Source organism: Sinocyclocheilus anshuiensis, unplaced genomic scaffold, assembly GCF_001515605.1.
Source record: "Sinocyclocheilus anshuiensis isolate Anshui unplaced genomic scaffold, SAMN03320099.WGS_v1.1 scaffold464, whole genome shotgun sequence".
NCBI classification, from domain to species: domain Eukaryota; kingdom Metazoa; phylum Chordata; class Actinopteri; order Cypriniformes; family Cyprinidae; genus Sinocyclocheilus; species Sinocyclocheilus anshuiensis.
This window is the reverse complement of record NW_015555731.1, coordinates 397,123-416,207: the sequence shown is the minus strand read 5'-3', so window position 1 is coordinate 416,207 and position 19,085 is coordinate 397,123. Positions and strand designations below refer to the sequence as shown.

Genomic DNA, 19,085 nt, shown 5'->3' with positions numbered 1-19,085 from the left:
TCATCTGCGATTATGAAAGCGATATTGCGTAGCTTGTCAGTGAACTACGGCTCTGTGTAGTAAATGCCGCTCCATACTTAATGTATTTACACCATTTAATGTATCTCAGAGGGGACATAGATGCATTTAACCTGCAGTTACAGATGCATAAATGTTTTGTTTTTAACATAAAACATTGAATACTGATATTTGAAATGATTTAAAACATGAAAAAATAGTCGAAATCTGAAATTAAAACCGCCAGTAGATGGCAGCAAGTGATTGTTAATGAGTAAGTCATTGAGCTTCAACAGATTCGTTCAAACGGCTGATTCATTCAGGAACAAAGCATTTGACTGTGTTAATGAGTGAATCACTGAATCATTTAATCAACCGATTCGTTCAAAAAACTGATTCATTCAATAAGTAAACACCGTCCATTGCTCAGAGACGCAAAACAGTGCTGTGATCTTTGTTTGGAACTATTTTCGTTGGCAAAATTGAGCAAAAACAGGAAATTTTGTGTCTAAAATGTAAGGCACTTAATGCTAAATTTATTCAACTTTATCAAACATTTATTTGTTATCATGCTTATATCTGGGGGGAAAACTGCACTCTTTGTGTTATATAGATTACGGTAACTGTATTAAATTATATAAATATAAAAAGCATACAGAAGCATTTTTGCCATCTACAATTTAGAATGCCTTGAATTTTGAATTTGAATAGACTAATAAATCACGTGTGTGCACTCTGTGTGTGATTTGGTGATATACTTGATAATGTCAGATCGCACATCATTACAACACTTGCCATATTATCGCAGAAGATACATTGTACTGTATATCGCACACACCAGCCTCGACTTGAGTGGAAAATGGAATCATCCGCGGTTGTGTGAGCACTTGTTTGCACATGAGCAAATTTGTTTTTTAGGAGTCTAACTTGCAGACGCCAGACCACTGATTCATTGAACCTGCTTGCTTGCAGTCTGTGTTCTTCTTCCAACTTTATTTTGTAGTAAGTAACGAATATGCTTCAGGGAAATGTATCAGAGTAAAAGTATACATTTTAATTAGGAAATGTAGTGGAGTAAAAGTGAAAGTTAGCTGAAATATAAAAACTCAAGTAAAGTACAGATACTCCCAAAAAATAGGCTACTTAACTACTGTAACAAATTATTTTTACTTCGTTACATTATTTCACTGGTAAAAACAATGTCTCTTTTTAAAGTAGGGATATGAAATACAATATATTTGTTCTGTTGAAAACTAATTTGTTACACTGAAACTGAGCTCTTGAAGTTTAACGCTGAATGTTTCCTTTGCTTTCCTCTTCCTCTACAGATCTGTGTCCATGTGCTGAAGCAGCGTAAATGTCATTACATCGGGAACTGTAGTTTCGCTCACAGTCAGGAGGAGAAGGATCTGTGGACGTACATGAAGAACAACGGCTGTGAGCATTAAATCAAACACAATCAACACTGATGTTCAATCACAGTCATATGCTGCATGTACTAATCAAGTTTTGTGAAGTTCTGAGGTTTGATTTAGGAATTATAGGATTTTGGGTACAGTTGTTTATGGCAACATTTTTAAATTGTCCATCCAAATACTGAAGTTCAACTTTTTTGACATTTGTTCAACATTTTGATAATTATTGATCTAGGCAGTAATGAGCGTTCTACTTCACTAGTTTTGGTGAGATTAAAAAACCTAAGACGAGAAAAGTAGAATTTAGTTAGAAAGTAGGTTTAGTCTTTAAAGTCACCATGAAATCAAAATTGAAAATTCTTATTTTTTAATGGAATACTGTAGTGTTTGTTATAAATAATTTATACATGCACTTTATTATGTTTTTTTAATTCATTTGCCCTCGTAATCTTTAATCAAAAACGTTAACCTCCCTTCCCCCTCAAAATGACTCATCTTCTCTTTCGGTCACGAGCTATGGCGCAAGGGCGGAGCTAGTGACGTGAGGGTAAATGCTGGGATAAACGACAGGGGGAAAAGCTGAAGCTGATGCTTCACTTTATAGCACTGACACCAGTCACGAGGGAGTACGTTACCCCTAAACATTGAAAAGATATTAGGATATTACGACAACATTACTCTTAGGACATCACAAACTAATTTTTTTCATGAATATGACTTAACCTGATGGAGGACGCGCTCAGTCATTCAGGCAGTCTCGCTGTTTAGGCATGTTTTGTGCCGTTGATCGTCGTCGTCGTCATCGTCATCCTTAATTTTAATACATAAAACATTTATTCATGCTTGGGTGTCAGCTGTGAATCCAGTGGAGAGTCCCCACTGTAAATCCCCCCACAGCTAACTGCAAACTGGCATTCAGATCTGCCTCCATTTTGTTAGCAACGCCCCAACTTCCAACGATCCAATCAATTCCCGAAGGACGAAATCAAGTCCCGCCCTCTCATTTCAGATGCCGTTTCACTCGGATATATGTCACCGTAGAGAAAAAAAGGCAATCGCAACTTCCGTTTCATGCTTACTTTAAAAAAAATCAAACAGCCTATGTAACAAACAGTTTGATTGCCAGCATTTCTTGAGGCAAAGTTGAGGTGGTTGAGGTAATCTAACTTATGATATGCATATTGTGTATAATATGTGTGTGAAACATTGCATTGTATACGCTCATTTACACTAATGTGTAACTAGTAACTACTAACTAGTGGCCATTTTTCCCCAATTTTTACAGACCTCTGGGACCAATAGTCAAACAGGCCATCAATTTTCCTTCCGACTGTCCTCTGTTAAGCTTGTCTAATAGCTACTGAAATTTGTTTGGCCAATGATAGCCATGTTTTTCAAAATATGTGAACAATAGGCAATGATGGCATAAACACATTGCCTAACCCCAAGTCAGTCGTACCAATTGGGCCATACTTAGAGCCAAGTTTTTTCCTGTTTTAGCACCACAGAGTGGCCAAGTTCTCCTGGTCTTTGCATGTGCCCTCAGAATTAGCCTATACATAAATGCACCAACTTTGGTGAAGATACATAATTCTGTTCAAGAGTCATAACACAGGGGGAAAAGCTGAAGCTGATGCTTCACTTTATAGCACTGACACCAGTCATGAGGGAGTACGTTACCCCTAAACATTGAAAAGATATTAGGATATTACCACAACATTACTCTTAGGACATCACAAACTAATTTTTTTCATGAATATGACTTAACCTGATGGAGGACGCGCTCAGTCATTCAGGCAGTCTCGCTGTTTAGGCATGTTTTGTGCCGTTGATCGTCGTCGTCGTCATCGTCATCCTTAATTTTAATACATAAAACATTTATTCATGCTTGGGTGTCAGCTGTGAATCCAGTGGAGAGTCCCCACTGTAAATCCCCCCACAGCTAACTGCAAACTGGCATTCAGATCTGCCTCCATTTTGTTAGCAACGCCCCAACTTCCAACGATCCAATCAATTCCCGAAGGACGAAATCAAGTCCCGCCCTCTCATTTCAGATGCCGTTTCACTCGGATATATGTCACCGTAGAGAAAAAAAGGCAATCGCAACTTCCGTTTCATGCTTACTTTAAAAAAAATCAAACAGCCTATGTAACAAACAGTTTGATTGCCAGCATTTCTTGAGGCAAAGTTGAGGTGGTTGAGGTAATCTAACTTATGATATGCATATTGTGTATAATATGTGTGTGAAACATTGCATTGTATACGCTCATTTACACTAATGTGTAACTAGTAACTACTAACTAGTGGCCATTTTTCCCCAATTTTTACAGACCTCTGGGACCAATAGTCAAACAGGCCATCAATTTTCCTTCCGACTGTCCTCTGTTAAGCTTGTCTAATAGCTACTGAAATTTGTTTGGCCAATGATAGCCATGTTTTTCAAAATATGTGAACAATAGGCAATGATGGCATAAACACATTGCCTAACCCCAAGTCAGTCGTACCAATTGGGCCATACTTAGAGCCAAGTTTTTTCCTGTTTTAGCACCACAGAGTGGCCAAGTTCTCCTGGTCTTTGCATGTGCCCTCAGAATTAGCCTATACATAAATGCACCAACTTTGGTGAAGATACATAATTCTGTTCAAGAGTCATAACCATTTAAGTAAAAGTGACCACACCCAATTTGAACATTTTGGCAAGCCAGTGTGTCAAGATACTGAAAATTAATTGATATTCATCTCTAGATTATCTTTTTTTGTTGTTGTTTTGTTTCCTATTGGGCAAAGAACCTAAAACTGGTTTTGCCAAAAAAATAAATAAAAAATAATAATGATAATCAATACGGTGGGACATTTTTGTTTTTCATGATAGAAATGAAGTAGGAGATGTATATGGTTTGTTCGTCTTGAGCCAAGGATTCCAATGATATAAGGCACTTAAGTTTATGACAAAGTGTACTTTCTCATACTTTGTACACGTGTGTGAATTGGGATTAAGTTGTGACATCATAGCCTAGATATGATCTGAATTAATGATTGCAGTCACATGTTCTCCACTGCAGTCAGGGACATCCAGCGGGTGTTTGACGTCTGGCTCTCGACCTCCAATCAGAACAGAGCGTCTGACAGCACCTCACCATCTCAGCCAATGGAAGAGAAGCAGATCACCATGCCGACGGACTTTGCTGAAGCGATGGTACGTTCCTGCAGGTTAATTTTCACCATTCTCATGTTTGCTGTCCTCACACGTGCTAGTCAGTGTTGCCAACTCTCACAAGTTAAATAAGCAACCGCAGCTTCAAAAACAAGCCCAATATTTATTATCATCAATATTATTTATGATCGTTTATTATCAATAAATGAGCCTGCAACATAGTAAACTGAAACCACTCTGAGTTTCAAGAGCAAAAACACAAGTTATTTTACAAAAATCATTAAATTGCAACAAAGCGGGAGGGCACACACTATCCTCCGATCACCTGCAAGCAGAATAGTTATGGAGAATAAAACAAGACCAGAGCACTAAGGGGGAGCTTTAATATAGCCACATATTTATAATAAAGTAAACTCGAACCCTGTATCTACTATTAGTATTACTGCTAATGATTAATGCATTATAAAAATATTTTACAAATGAAATAAGGTCCCTTTCCTCCCCTGCACCGTTCCCCTTCTCCCATGTTTCCTCCATCTCTGTACATCTCTGTTGGTGGCCTTGTTTGTCTACATCTACTAACGTCACGTGTCTGCAAGTTAAATGCAATTTTACTCCAATAAGGGGGAGGAGGGGGCGCGATGTGCGATGACGAATAACCCTACAGCACATTAATTATTGCACTGATTGGCTTTTACCTGCGAGCAGACAGTGTCAACAATATATATAAAAAATGTAAAAAAAAACATTGACCATAAATGTATAGAAACAAAGTTGCTTGTCAGGTTTTCCTAACAAGCAACCATATTTTTAAAAATAAGCCCAAATAACGGCAACCCATGATTTTTTTTTTTACGCAACTTCTCAAAAAAAACGTAAAATACGCGGACTTGGCAGCTGTGGTGCTAATGGAGCCGCTTGTGTGTTTGTTACTACAGCTGAACAGTTTCTACTGTTCTCTGTGTGGGAAACACAGCAACAGTGATCGGCAGTGGCAGCAGCACATCTTCACAGAGAAACACAAGCAGAGAGTGTTCAGCGGAGAGGGAGAGGACGAGAGTCTGGCCTGGTCCTATCGCTTCCCTGGACCCAGTTTCTCCATCTGTCCCAGGTTCACTATCATCAAATCCATGAACAACATCAACGATGAAGGGTTTGTTATTAACAGTGGTCTTTGTCCTGATTGGCTGTGGTGTTTGATTGACAGGTTGGAAGATGGCTGTGCTGATGGTGTGAGTTGCGACTTCGCTCACAGTGAGGAGGAGCTTCAGGAGTGGTGCAAACGGAGGGATTTCCTGCGCAGGAGGTTAAACGAAGCCAGAGCCAAAATGCTGATCTCTCCAACTGACAATGAATTTGGCATCTTGAACTTCCTACTTCAGAATCAGGACTAAACAAGCAAGCCTACATTTGTACTTTGTTTATGAGATTTGAATCAGGTGAGAGTTACTGCAGGTGCTGATGAGTGTTCACATGTTTTAATCAAACTGAAAGATGTTAAACCTTTAGACTGAAACACATCACCCAGAACACGATTCTGACGTCTGTGTTTGATGAACGGATCTTTTACTTCATGTTGCTTAAATAGAGAATAAATGCTGTTCATACACTTAATAAACGTTTGATCTGTTAGACAGCGATCAGAACATTTTGTCTTTCAGATGTGATGTGCATTTAAGTTCCTGGATTTCTCCAGGATTTGACCTGCATGCAGTATTTGTCCAGGACTTAAGTAAGACAAAGAGGACAGATATTATTTTTTTAAGTTTGTTTTACTTTTACTGTAATTCAGTTTATAAAAGAAAATGAAACTTACACATTGATCACAGAATAATGCAGTAAACATTACTTTTGTGAAACATGTTTGTTATAGTATCGGTTTTTGAATAAATTATGCTTTTATTTGTATTTTTAAGTAACAGATTTTTTTAGCTCTAGAGCTATGGCATGTATTTCTTTTACAATTCTCTTTTCTTAACCCTTGTTCATGTTCCACGTTCAGTTGATATGAATCATAGGAAATTGATCTTTATTAGAAATCACATTGTGTTCCTTCTAGTTTCAAACGTATTTCTCTTGTGCACAGAAAGTCAGTGTTGCAGAGTGTTACAGTCACTTAATATCCATTACACCAAATACACAAAATAATGTTCTTTTTAGCAGCATCATATGACCCCTTTAATATTCTTGTGTTATTACAACTTTTGAAAAGTTATAATTTATAATAATTTGTGAGGTAAAGTTGTATTTACTTTTTAATATATTGCAATTTCCCAGTCCATACTTGCAATTCAAATGGACATCATCCTCTGATATATTCTTGAAGCTAGAAATACATTAACCAATCTCATCTGGTTGATGATTTGCTTGCATTATGCAAATGGGGTTGTGGTTACATGAACAATAGTCTTAGATGTTTGATATTACAGATATGATGCAAACTTTGCTATTTTCAGTAGTGATGGTGAAATGAAGCTTTGCGAAGCACCGAGACTTTCCCCTCAACTGAATCGTAAAATGGTTCATCATTAGCCTACTCTTAGCTTTTCAAGAAGTTGCACACTAATGACCTCTTGTGGTCAAAGCCAAAGGTGGGAAAAGGTGCCTTTGCATCCCAGACGTACCAGCCATTTTTTAACCGTTTCATATAATAAATCAATTTGTTCTACAATTCTCATTTTACTCAAGTATGAATAAATGAGCCTCTGAATAAATTAATAAAAAAACTAAGCATGGCTCATGTAGGCATATATGATCAACATAAATGAAGATTATTGTGGGATGGTCCGTTGAAGTGAATGGAACCCGAAACCTGTGCAATGGGTTCGCGTTATTTGAATCAGAATATGAAGCAGTCACATGGTTGTGTGCAAAAACGAAGTTTGGGACGTCACAGATCACGTGGTTATGGCAAAACGAATCAAGCTCCATCACTTTAGTGCAGGGTTCCTCAATAGGCGGCCCGCGGGCCACATCCGGCCCCTGAGAGAAAAAAGTTTGGCCTGCGCTAATTTCAAATAATGTGTCATGAAAATTCAAACGCAGCATCAGAAAGCTACATTAACTTACATCGTGTCTACACCAGACGCGGCGCGATGCAATAAAACACAAGAACTCGTTATAATCAGTGATGCTGTCTTTTATTTATATATATATATATATATATATAAGCCCTTGGCTTGGTATTGTTGGCAGAATTCGGCCCTCGGTGAAAACTAATTGAGGAACCCTGCTTTAGTGTGTTCAACTTGAAGCGGTGCTGCGCAGACCTATCGGTGTTTACATCAAAGTACTGCGAGAGCTATAGAGAGCAGACAGCTCCATATGTTTTTGAATTGCTCTCGCCGTACTTTGATGTAAAACAACGATTGGTCTGCGCAGCACCACTTAAAGTCGAACACACCTATTGCTTCACTGTGAGATGTGCTTTTTTTGGATACAAGCTTCGAAGCCTTGGTGCCGAACGTCACATCACTAGTTTTCAGCTCAGATTGTACTTTCTTGTCAGAATTTAGTGATGGATTTCAACATGTCTAATATGTGTGGTTTTACAGTAAATGACATCCAGCAAGTTTTCCGAATGTTCTTTCTCCAGATACAGAAAAGCTGAGAAGTACCAGAATCCATTAATCAAGGTAAAATTTAAATACTTCTTAATCTGCTATATTTATCAAACAATTTATATAAGTAAATGAATCAGTGTTGTCAGTATAATTGTTTTTGTGGAGATTACAAACTGTGGATCTTATGTCATGTGAATATACCTTAAAGGGTTAGTTCACCCAAAAATGAAAATTTTGTCATTAATTACTCACCCTCATGTCGTTTCAAACCCGTAAGACCTCCGTTCATCTTCGGAACACAAAGTCACCCTGGTGCCATTTTGGAGAGTATCCACTGAACGCAAACAGCGTATGCTATTCTGTGTCAGCTGCGCCACACAGATACGTTTTCTACGTTGTTTGTGCTTTGATTTTAACGAAAACAACGTATCCGTGTGGTGCGGCTGACACAGAACAACATACGCTGTTTGCGTTCAGTGGATACTTTCCAAAATGGCGCTAGGGTGACACGGAGTAACATAATATTGTAATGCATTACTTGTAAACGTAACTCTCCCCAACACTGTAGGTAACCCTTTTTCACATTAATAATTAGTAATACATGATACATTTTATTAAGACGTGTGCCTTTCCAAATAATACCGATTCAATTTAGACATGTGTGCCTTTCCAAATCATACCCATTAAATTGAATTTGCCACAGGTTAACTTCACTAGTTCAAAGTGTGGTAACATTTACAAGCAAAATGAATGCTCCTGAGCTAAATTTCAGCTGTCCCAGATAAGGGTATGGATACTTATGTAATGGAATCATTTAAGTTTTTTATCTTTAATAATTTTGCAAAAATGTTAAAAACCTGTTATTTGTTTTGCCATTATGGTGTATGGAGTGTGAATTGATGTGGGAAAAATGTTTAATGCAGTTTAACATAAGGCTGCAAAATGAAGGGGTTTGAATACTTTCGCAAGGGCACTGTGTGTGTGTGTGTGTGTGTGAATCACACAAACATGGTGCCAACTTGCAGATCTGAATCAGATTTTTTTGTAGGCAAACCGATTCAGTGCTCATAGTATCTTACCTGATCATTGTGCTGCATCCTGGTGTCTGTTTGAACAACAATAAAAAACTCAGTTAACTACACATTACTTGGTTAATCAGAGTAATTGTATGTATATATATATATATATATGAAGAGTTCAGATGCAAAAGCCTCTTAAGTGTCGTCTGAAATTGTCTTCTAAAATGAGTATTTTTCTCAGACTCCTGTATAGGTTCAGTAATTTCACTTTTATGGCAATAAATAGGTGCTTTTCATTGTCATTAAAGTGAAATTACCAAACATAAACCTAGAAGCCTGGGAAAAAGAAAAACTTAGAGGCTTTTGCATCTGAACTCTTCATATATATACAGTCGTGGTCAGAATTATTGGCACCCTTGGTAAATATGATCAAAGAAGGCTGTGAAAATAAATCTGCATTGTTCATAATTTTGATTTTTTTATTTTAAAAATTCACATGCAGCTCCATGTTGGTGCTTCTCCTCTTCAGTTCACCACACTGATTTTCTATAGGGTTCAGGTCAGGGAACTGGAATGGCCATAGCAGAAGCTTGGTTTTGAGCTCAGAGACCCATTTTTGTGTTGTTTTAATGGTTTGTTTTTGGATTATTGTCCGGTTGGAAGGTCCAAACATGGCCCATTATAAGATTTCTATTGAAAGGTTAGATATTTGTGAATTTTTAAAATAAAAGATAAAAATGATTAACAATGCAGATTTATTTTCACAGCCTTCTTTGATCATATTCACCAAGGGTACCAACAATTCTGACCATGACTGTGTGTGTGTGTGTGTGTGTGTGTGTGTATATGTATATGTATATGTATATATATATATATATACACTATTTTTATTTCATTCACCGAAACAAAACCAAAAACTGAAGGCGATGTATCCTATCAAATGTGTTAAGTCTTCAACACCCCCACACACACTTTGTCACATTAATATTTTTGTAAAAATATAGGCAAGACAATTAAGAATTAAAGCATTTCTTGCTTATTACCATCTGACATGTTAAGGACTAAAACAATAAAATAGTGGTTTTAGTTAAACGTCTAAGTTAAAAATAAAATTTTTTTTTTTTACAAAAATAAAGAGACCATACACATACAATTTGTATTTTTAGCTTAAGTCCTATAAAAATGTGAAAAATATGATAAATGTTACATTTGTTATCATTAAATTGTTATGACGGACACATGAGCAGTGAGCAGATGCTTGTTTTATAACAAGTTCTATGTAAAATACTTTTTAAACCAATCCCATTTTGTCTGTTACAGGGTTGAGAAAAAAGGTGTCTAAATCTGAAAAAAAGCGAGAAAAAGGTCTGTAGTGCCTGAGGTGGGAAAACATTATTTTTTTGGAGGTTTGATATGTGCCTACTGATGTGGGGTATTTAGAAAATGAATCATATGTAGTTGGGGGAAAAAAATATCAATATTCCAAGGTGAAATGTTACCGAGTGCCAGGAATAAATATATTAGGTTTCACCTGTGTGATCCAGACACAAGCCTCCCTGTGAATTATTTGTGGGAACTTTTCTGGCTCTTATCAGGAAATATTTCACAGTGCGTAGAAAATGTCTGACATTTTTCTGTGTTGTCTTCAACACTTTTTTGCATACCTACATATCAAAAGTTAGAATAAATCAATAAATCAAAAGTTAGAAGGAAAAAAAAAGGAAATAAACATAGCTGTGCCACATAACACCTGGGTGTAGAAACACTAAGCTAGAAAACCTCTAAAAATACATTTCTGGATTTGCTCTAGCTTGTGCACTTATCCACGTTGTACTGCACATACTGTGACAAATTGCTTTAGGATAAAAGCTGTTAAATGAAAGGTAAATGTAGATCATGCTCTGTGGGAATCCTCTGTTATCCCCATGGCAAGCATACGGTTCACCTCATTCTATAGAATTTGGCATAAGGCCAACTTTTCTGTTTGATCACATTCTTTCTTTAAGGGCAGCACCGTTACACAACAGCAGAGCTGCTGTCGGCCATCACATCCAATCCCTACTGGCAAAGGATGGCCAGCACCAGATTTAAATTACATTTAAATAAATACATTTAATTTGAATAGGTCTAATTAAGCAGTCAGTTAATGAACAGAACTACGAATAAATGAGGAACTAATGAGGAACTACCGAAACAAACTAGAAAATCAGGAAAATGAGAACAAACAAAAAGAGAGAAAAATAATTAAAATCAGTTTCTTTATTGAGAAATTTAAAACAGAAAGCCCAAAAAGAAAACATAATGCTTCATGGCTTTCAGATATAACTAAAATTATAAAATGACTTTTTCCTAATGCAAATACAGCCAGCCGACAATAAAATTTGTTGATAAAATATAAAGATAAAAAAATGTATTAATAAAAATTTTACATTTAATCAAATTAGTGAAGTGAAAACTAATGAAACGGATCTCTCCCGACTTACAAGTAGGGATGGGTATCGTTAAGGTTTTAACGGTATTCCTAGTCTTACAATACTGCTTATCGATCTGGTGCTTCTTATTGGCTCTTAAAAAAAGAAAAAATACTGGGTGGCTTTATATTCTGTTTCAAAGAAACAGCATGTACAGGTGCATCTCAATAAATTAGAATGTCGTGGAAAAGTTCATTTATTTCAGTAATTCAACTCAAATTGTGAAACTCGAGCAGTCTTCCCCATGATTGTGTAGCCTAGTGAACCAAACTGAGAGACCATTTTGAAGGCTCAGGAAACCTTTGCAGGTGTTTTGAGTTGATTAGCTGATTGGCATGTCACTATATTCTAATTTGCTGAGATAGTGAATTGGTGGGTTTTTGTTAAATGTGAGCCAAAATCATCACAATTAAAAGAACCAAAGACTTCAAACTACTTCAGTCTGTGTGCATTGAATTGATTTAATACACGAGTTTCACAATTTGAGTTGAATTACTGAAATAAATGAACAAAATAAACTTTTCCACGACATTCTAATTTATTGAGATGCACCTGTATCTATTTGTAAATGCACCAGTATGAAGTACGACACATCAGATTTTCTCCCATCCACTTAAAGTGATAGTTCACCTAAAGATGAAAGTTCTGTCATTAATTACTCACTCTCATGTCGTTCCAAATTCGTAAGATGTTCATTCATCTTCGGAACACAAATTAAGATATTTTTGATGAAATCCGAGAGCTTTCTGACCCTCCATAGACAGCAACGGAACTACATATTACTAACTATGATCAAGGCCCAGAAAGGGAGAAAGCACAATGGTATCATTTAAAATAAAACATTTTGACATTGTTCTTTGGGGAGGAACTCCGTCTTTGAGTTCATCTGAATCTCAGTTGAAACTGCTGGTTTTGAAGATGAACTTTATAAACTGTGAAAACTTTAGATAGTGTTTCAGTCATATCACTCGTAATAGCTCATTAGGACAGATTTAAACAAATTATATTTTATTGCTCGATGCATTATTGTGTCCCATTTGGTGAGGACACGGCATCAGATATGAAAGTGCTGGATCTGAAGATGATCTACTCACTGTGACTGCTTTTTGTATGACTGCGCAGAGCAAATAAATGATTAAAACGCTTCCCACATGCAGAGCAGTACTATGGTTTCTCTCTAGTGTAAGGGAAACAGGTCAATTTAGCTCAAAGGGAATCATTTAAGATTTTAAAGGGAATTTGGACAGAATCACTGTTTAACGGCTGATCACTGAGTCGGCCAGCGATTCATTGAACGAGCCGTATAACATCAACTCTGCAGTGGATATTGAAATCCAAAATATAGTGAAAACACTTAATTAGCACAGTAACAAGATCGGCAGTTTAAGACATTAACTTGTAAGCACAACTTGACAATCCTCATAAGGCTGCGGTTCTCTCGGTTGGTTGTGCATCTTTTTCTTCCACACTTTTTCCTTCCACTCAACTTTCTGTTTACATGCTTGGATACAGCACTCTGTGAACAGCCAGCTTCTTTGGCAATGAATGTTTGTGGCTTACCCTCCTTGTGAAGGGTGTCAATGATTGTCTTCTGGACAACTGTCAGATCAGCAGTCTTCCCCATGATTGTGTAGCCTAGTGAACCAAACTGAGAGACCATTTTGAAGGCTCAGGAAACCTTTGCAGGTGTTTTGAGTTGATTAGCTGATTGGCATGTCACTATATTCTAATTTGCTGAGATAGTGAATTGGTGGGTTTTTGTTAAATGTGAGCCAAAATCATCACAATTAAAAGAACCAAAGACTTCAAACTACTTCAGTCTGTGTGCATTGAATTGATTTAATACACGAGTTTCACAATTTGAGTTGAATTACTGAAATAAATGAACAAAATAAACTTTTCCACGACATTCTAATTTATTGAGATGCACCTGTATCTATTTGTAAATGCACCAGTATGAAGTACGACACATCAGATTTTCTCCCATCCACTTAAAGTGATAGTTCACCTAAAGATGAAAGTTCTGTCATTAATTACTCACTCTCATGTCGTTCCAAATTCGTAAGATGTTCATTCATCTTCGGAACACAAATTAAGATATTTTTGATGAAATCCGAGAGCTTTCTGACCCTCCATAGACAGCAACGGAACTACATATTACTAACTATGATCAAGGCCCAGAAAGGGAGAAAGCACAATGGTATCATTTAAAATAAAACATTTTGACATTGTTCTTTGGGGAGGAACTCCGTCTTTGAGTTCATCTGAATCTCAGTTGAAACTGCTGGTTTTGAAGATGAACTTTATAAACTGTGAAAACTTTAGATAGTGTTTCAGTCATATCACTCGTAATAGCTCATTAGGACAGATTTAAACAAATTATATTTTATTGCTCGATGCATTATTGTGTCCCATTTGGTGAGGACACGGCATCAGATATGAAAGTGCTGGATCTGAAGATGATCTACTCACTGTGACTGCTTTTTGTATGACTGCGCAGAGCAAATAAATGATTAAAACGCTTCCCACATGCAGAGCAGTGCTATGGTTTCTCTCTAGTGTAAGGGAAACAGGTCAATTTAGCTCAAAGGGAATCATTTAAGATTTTAAAGGGAATTTGGACAGAATCACTGTTTTACGGCTGCTCACTGAGACGGCCAGCGATTCATTGAACGAGCCGTATAACATCAACTCTGCAGTGGATATTGAAATCCAAAATATAGTGAAAACACTTAATTAGCACAGTAACAAGATCGGCAGTTTAAGACATTAACTTGTAAGCACAAAACACAATATACTTCTCTTTTCAATATGAATAAGACTTTATTGGATAATTCTAAGACAATATAAACGAATCTAACACAAACACATGCACTCACACATTCATACAAGTTGCAGGAAGAGAGAAAGTGAGGAAAGAATGAGCTTAAGAGAATGAAAATGAAATCCCAAGTTTATAGCAATATGTGCAATTGCATAGACCTGAACAACCATCAATCACTTAATTAACCCTCGCATTGAGTTCCTCAATGAGGTTAACATTTATATTAAATGCACCAGTTCAGCTAGAATCTGGAGGTTGTACTTGCCTTGCCTTTGTGTTAAGGGATTCCCTTTGTTGTCATCATTGCAGAAAGGGGTTTCCCGAGGTTGCTGATTGGCTGGAAGTTCAGTGGTCCTTGGTAGTGAAGTCTTGGGCGTTGGCTGAAGTTGCAGAATTGTGGGCTGGTTGAAGTTTAAGACTGGCACTCAAGGTCGGACTCGGAGACACGGTGTTGTGGCAAAACTTAACTCAGACCACGAAACTCTCAATGGAAAAGAAAAGAAATTAAAAGTAGAAGCCAGCAATAAGAGTGACGAGACCAGATGGTGTTTCTCCTCATGGTTTTAGAGGAGCAGCTGGCGTGTAAGCCAGAGCACGTTCAAAGAGCGCTAAAAGCAGCGTCAAAACGCGGTGGCAAAAAGTTAAGAAAAAGCATAATTTGATGGTGTCCTGAGTATTTAAACATGGCTGTTGGACACATCCCAAATGGTATTTTCACCAATTAGACATTGCCTTAGCTCGGGGTGTTGATATGTTTCTCCTCCCAATACATAAATCAACATGTTATCTTATCAGTCACATGGTCCGAAATTTCCTGCTCTTGCAGATTATAATTTTGGACATGATTTCAATAACCAGAATATAATACATTTTACAAAGAATTGATTGATAGAAATGTTTAAAGCATGAATTTTAAAACTCATACATACCAACATGAATGTAATTCTATAAACTATTCAATTCAAAATACATACACAATGAGTGATTAGAACATGATAGTCAAATGTGTGGGTTACATATATGATATGCAATGGACTGATATTAGTTTAAAAGTCCTTTTGAGATCATTTTGGTGCATCTACATCTGTAAAGACAGTTTCTGTGTCGTTCTGTGAACGTGAGGATGTGCTTTGTGAGGAACAAAAGGTCAAAAGGTCTAGAAGGAGCCTGGTCTTTGTCCTGGGCTGGGGAAATCAATCCGAGGAAGTCTGTAGCTCGTGAATTCTCACAGATTTACATGTGATGGTTATGCTGTGCATCTCTTTGACCATTAATCTTGGTTATTTGACAAACTCCTGAGTTGGAATAATCAATATGGTTCTTTTGTTTTAATGCTGCGAGCATGCTCAAAACTGTTAGTTAGTTGGTGGACTTGCTTCAGACTTGTGGCGCCAGGGTATCGTGGACAGATTTATGACGTTGTCTTGTTATCCTGGGCCTCTTTGTGGAATTTGGCTCTTTGGGTTGTTCAACATCAATCTGATCTAATCTTAAATTGTCTGATTCGCTCTGATACCCTACACCAGTGTGGATCCTCTTATGTTTTTTCAGGACTCCTGACTGACTGAATCTTTTGTCGCAGTGTGAACACTTGTAAGGCTTCTCTCCAGTGTGGAGCCTCTCATGTGTTTTCAGATTTGCTGACTGATTGAATCTCTTGTCGCAGTGTGAACATTTGTAAGGCTTCTCTCCAGTGTGGATCCTCTCATGTGTTTTCAGACGTCCTGAATGACTAAATCTCTTGTCACAGTGTGAACACTTGTACGGTTTTTCTCCAGTGTGAATCCTCTCATGCATTTTTAAACAGTTCGCTGAAATAAAAGTCTTTTCACACTCAAAGCACATGTACTCTCTCACACCAGTATGTATTTTCTGATGTCCTTTCAAATGTTCTAGACGTGAAAAACTCTTTCCACATAAAGAACATGAATGTGGCTTCTCCTTTGTATGAACTCTCAGGTGTTTCGTCAGAACTGAAGCCCACAAAAATGTCTTGCCACATTGATCACATATGTACCGCTTCTCTTCAGTATGGATGTTCATGTGTACTTTAAGGGTTTCTGATTTTGTAAAACTCTTTCCACACTGATCACAAGTGAACGGTTTCTCTCCAGTATGAATTCTCATATGTGCTGTAAGGTGTTTTTTTAGTGTGAAACTCTTCCCGCACTGATCACATGTGTACGGTTTCTCTCCAGTGTGGATCCTCTTATGTGTTTTCAGATTTGTTGACTTATTGAATCTCTTGTCACAGTGTGAACACTTGTATGGTTTCCCTCCAGTGTGAATCCTCTCATGTTTTTTCAGGAGTCCTGACTGAATGAATCTCTTGTCACAGTGTGAACACCTGTAAGGTTTTTCTCCAGGGTGGATGTTCATGTGCTCCATAAGGTGTCCTTTTTGTGCAAAACTCTTCCCACATTGAACACATGTATACGGTCTCTCTCCAGTATGAACTCTCATGTGAACATCAAGACTATATTTGCATGGGAAAATCTTTCCACACTGAGCACAAGTGGAAGACCTCTTGGCTCTTCTTTTCTTTAAATATTTCTGTTTGGTTTGAGAGCAACTCAAAGTTTTTTCTTCAGTTTTGACAAGACTTTTCTTCTCAACTTCACTTGGTTCTTCATTCCCTTCAATCAACTCTGAAATCAAAGTAAAAATCAGACTAATTTTTAGTAACTTGTTAAAAAAAAAAAGAGAGAGAGCGAAATGTGAAAGGACATAAAAATGAACCCTGATGTAACAGCGCGAAGTATATAATTGCTATACAAACTTGTGATAATTTTTGTGCAGTTTTATAAATTATATGTCCCTGAAACCTTCCAAGAATGAGGTAAATTGATCTTCAAATTAGGGCTGAAACGATTCCTCGAGTAACTAGAGTACAAACAAATCATCGAGGCAAATGATGTGCTTCGGAGAATCGTTTAGTCCATTTACTAGGGATGCACTAAATTTTCGGCCGCCGAAAATATATGCCGCACCACGCCGTGCCGCCCAGCAGTGTTCAGGTTTCGCTCTCCTCCAGCCGTCATCACTGCGCCGCGTGACGCTCCGTTCATTATTCCGCTCTATCAATGTGCATTCTGCTCATTTACTGCTCATGTTCACTGGAAAAGCTAAGTCCGCCCAAATAGCGCGGACAAGAAATTTCTATGTAGTATACTTGTTCCTGTTCAATGCTGGTAAAATCTCGTTCACGGATCTGCTTCCTGCTATGCTCTGCTCACATGAGCTGATGATAATAGCTTTGCCAGGGTTTTTATATTTTTATACATGTTATACATCTTTACACAATCATAATTTCTATTAATTTCCCACTGATTTACGCGATCTGATGAGCATTAACTCATATTATGCGTCCATATCTCTATGAATGAATGCACGGCAGACGCACGTTTTCCTTTACCACACACACTAAAGCGCACGTGACTATCGCGGTGATTTCAGCGTCTGCCGTCTCAATGAGGACAAACACACGAACAACGTCTCCAGAACTGCTCTGAGAGTCACTTCATGACCGTTTCATTGGAGTAAAACTAGCGTCATGTCATATATACACAGAAATTTAAAAGGTATTCACGGCAACCCGTCAAAATAAAAGCCCGGTTTAATTTGAAGACATTGCAGCAGAAATACAGTATATTACTATTGTTCAGCAGAATGTACATACTACTACTACTAAAATTATGAAAACTTTATTTTTTAAGGAATGATCACACAACATTTCTTCCATGTTTTAATTTTAATAGTAAATCCCCTTTGTTTGCCAAAACGTTTAATTTTCAATCATTTAAAGATAAATTATATTAATGTTTTATGCCTTCATTTGATATTATAACTATTATAACACCTAAAATATGTTGCGTGTAAAAAGTGTTTGTTTCAGCCACTTGAAGGGTGTGTGCACATGATCAGGATGGTACCACATCCGCCGCATTTTAAGAAAGGAAAAACCCTGTTTGCAGGACTATACATTATTTGGATAATTAGTCAAAAACAACAACAGTTATGTTGTTATGCATAGAACTGAATAAAAATAATACATTGATATTTAATATTAATATATTTTCTGTCCAATTTTCTTTCAATAAAAGTGTAGTTGTTTTATTGGCTTGTGTTTTTAAAATTCCATGTCATTAAAATCGAGTTAAATTAAAAAGTCTTACAAAATTACTTTATATTATTTAATAAAATAATTATTACAAAGCATTTTCGGTTTTGGTTTTCGACCAAGCACATCCAGAATTCTCGGTTTCGGCCCAGAATTTTCATTTCGGTGCATCCCTACCATTTACTGTAACTACATACAGAGCATTGTGTTTGCAACCACATGCTCCTTTAAAGGATTACACACACACACACACACACACACACACCAGTATGCAGAGAGACATTCAAGAGGGTTTATTCTCCAAATAACTTTAAATTCATGTTGCTGAAAAATGTGTTATTAAATATTATGTGTATGGACTCTTGGTTTTGTTCCACGTTAGCTTCCTGCCCACTAAGTTTTGCCTCTTACAAAAGCCACAAAGCCTTCTAAGAAGACAGTAAAGGCTTATGTCATGCCTGAGCTGTAGTTAGGCTGAAACTTGAAAGTTAAGTTGCACAATGTTTAGGTTTTATTATTATT

General features: G+C 37.1%; 1 protein-coding gene and 1 pseudogene across 1 annotated transcript in view; one reads left to right on the top strand and one right to left on the bottom strand.

Annotated features, from left to right (window-relative positions):
• Nucleotides 1–6,444, top strand: part of LOC107672930 (zinc finger CCCH domain-containing protein 7B-like) — a 29,201-nt gene extending 22,757 nt beyond the window's left edge. The window contains exons 20-23 of the mRNA XM_016466310.1: nt 1,326–1,434; nt 4,475–4,608; nt 5,505–5,677; nt 5,774–6,444. Of these exons, the coding sequence (XP_016321796.1) occupies nt 1,326–1,434; nt 4,475–4,608; nt 5,505–5,677; nt 5,774–5,960 (603 nt within the window). The 3' untranslated portion in view covers nt 5,961–6,444. The remainder of the gene's footprint in view (nt 1–1,325; nt 1,435–4,474; nt 4,609–5,504; nt 5,678–5,773) is intronic.
• Nucleotides 6,445–14,083: 7,639 nt separating this feature from the next.
• Nucleotides 14,084–19,085, bottom strand: part of LOC107672895 (zinc finger protein 501-like) — a 10,238-nt pseudogene continuing 5,236 nt past the window's right edge.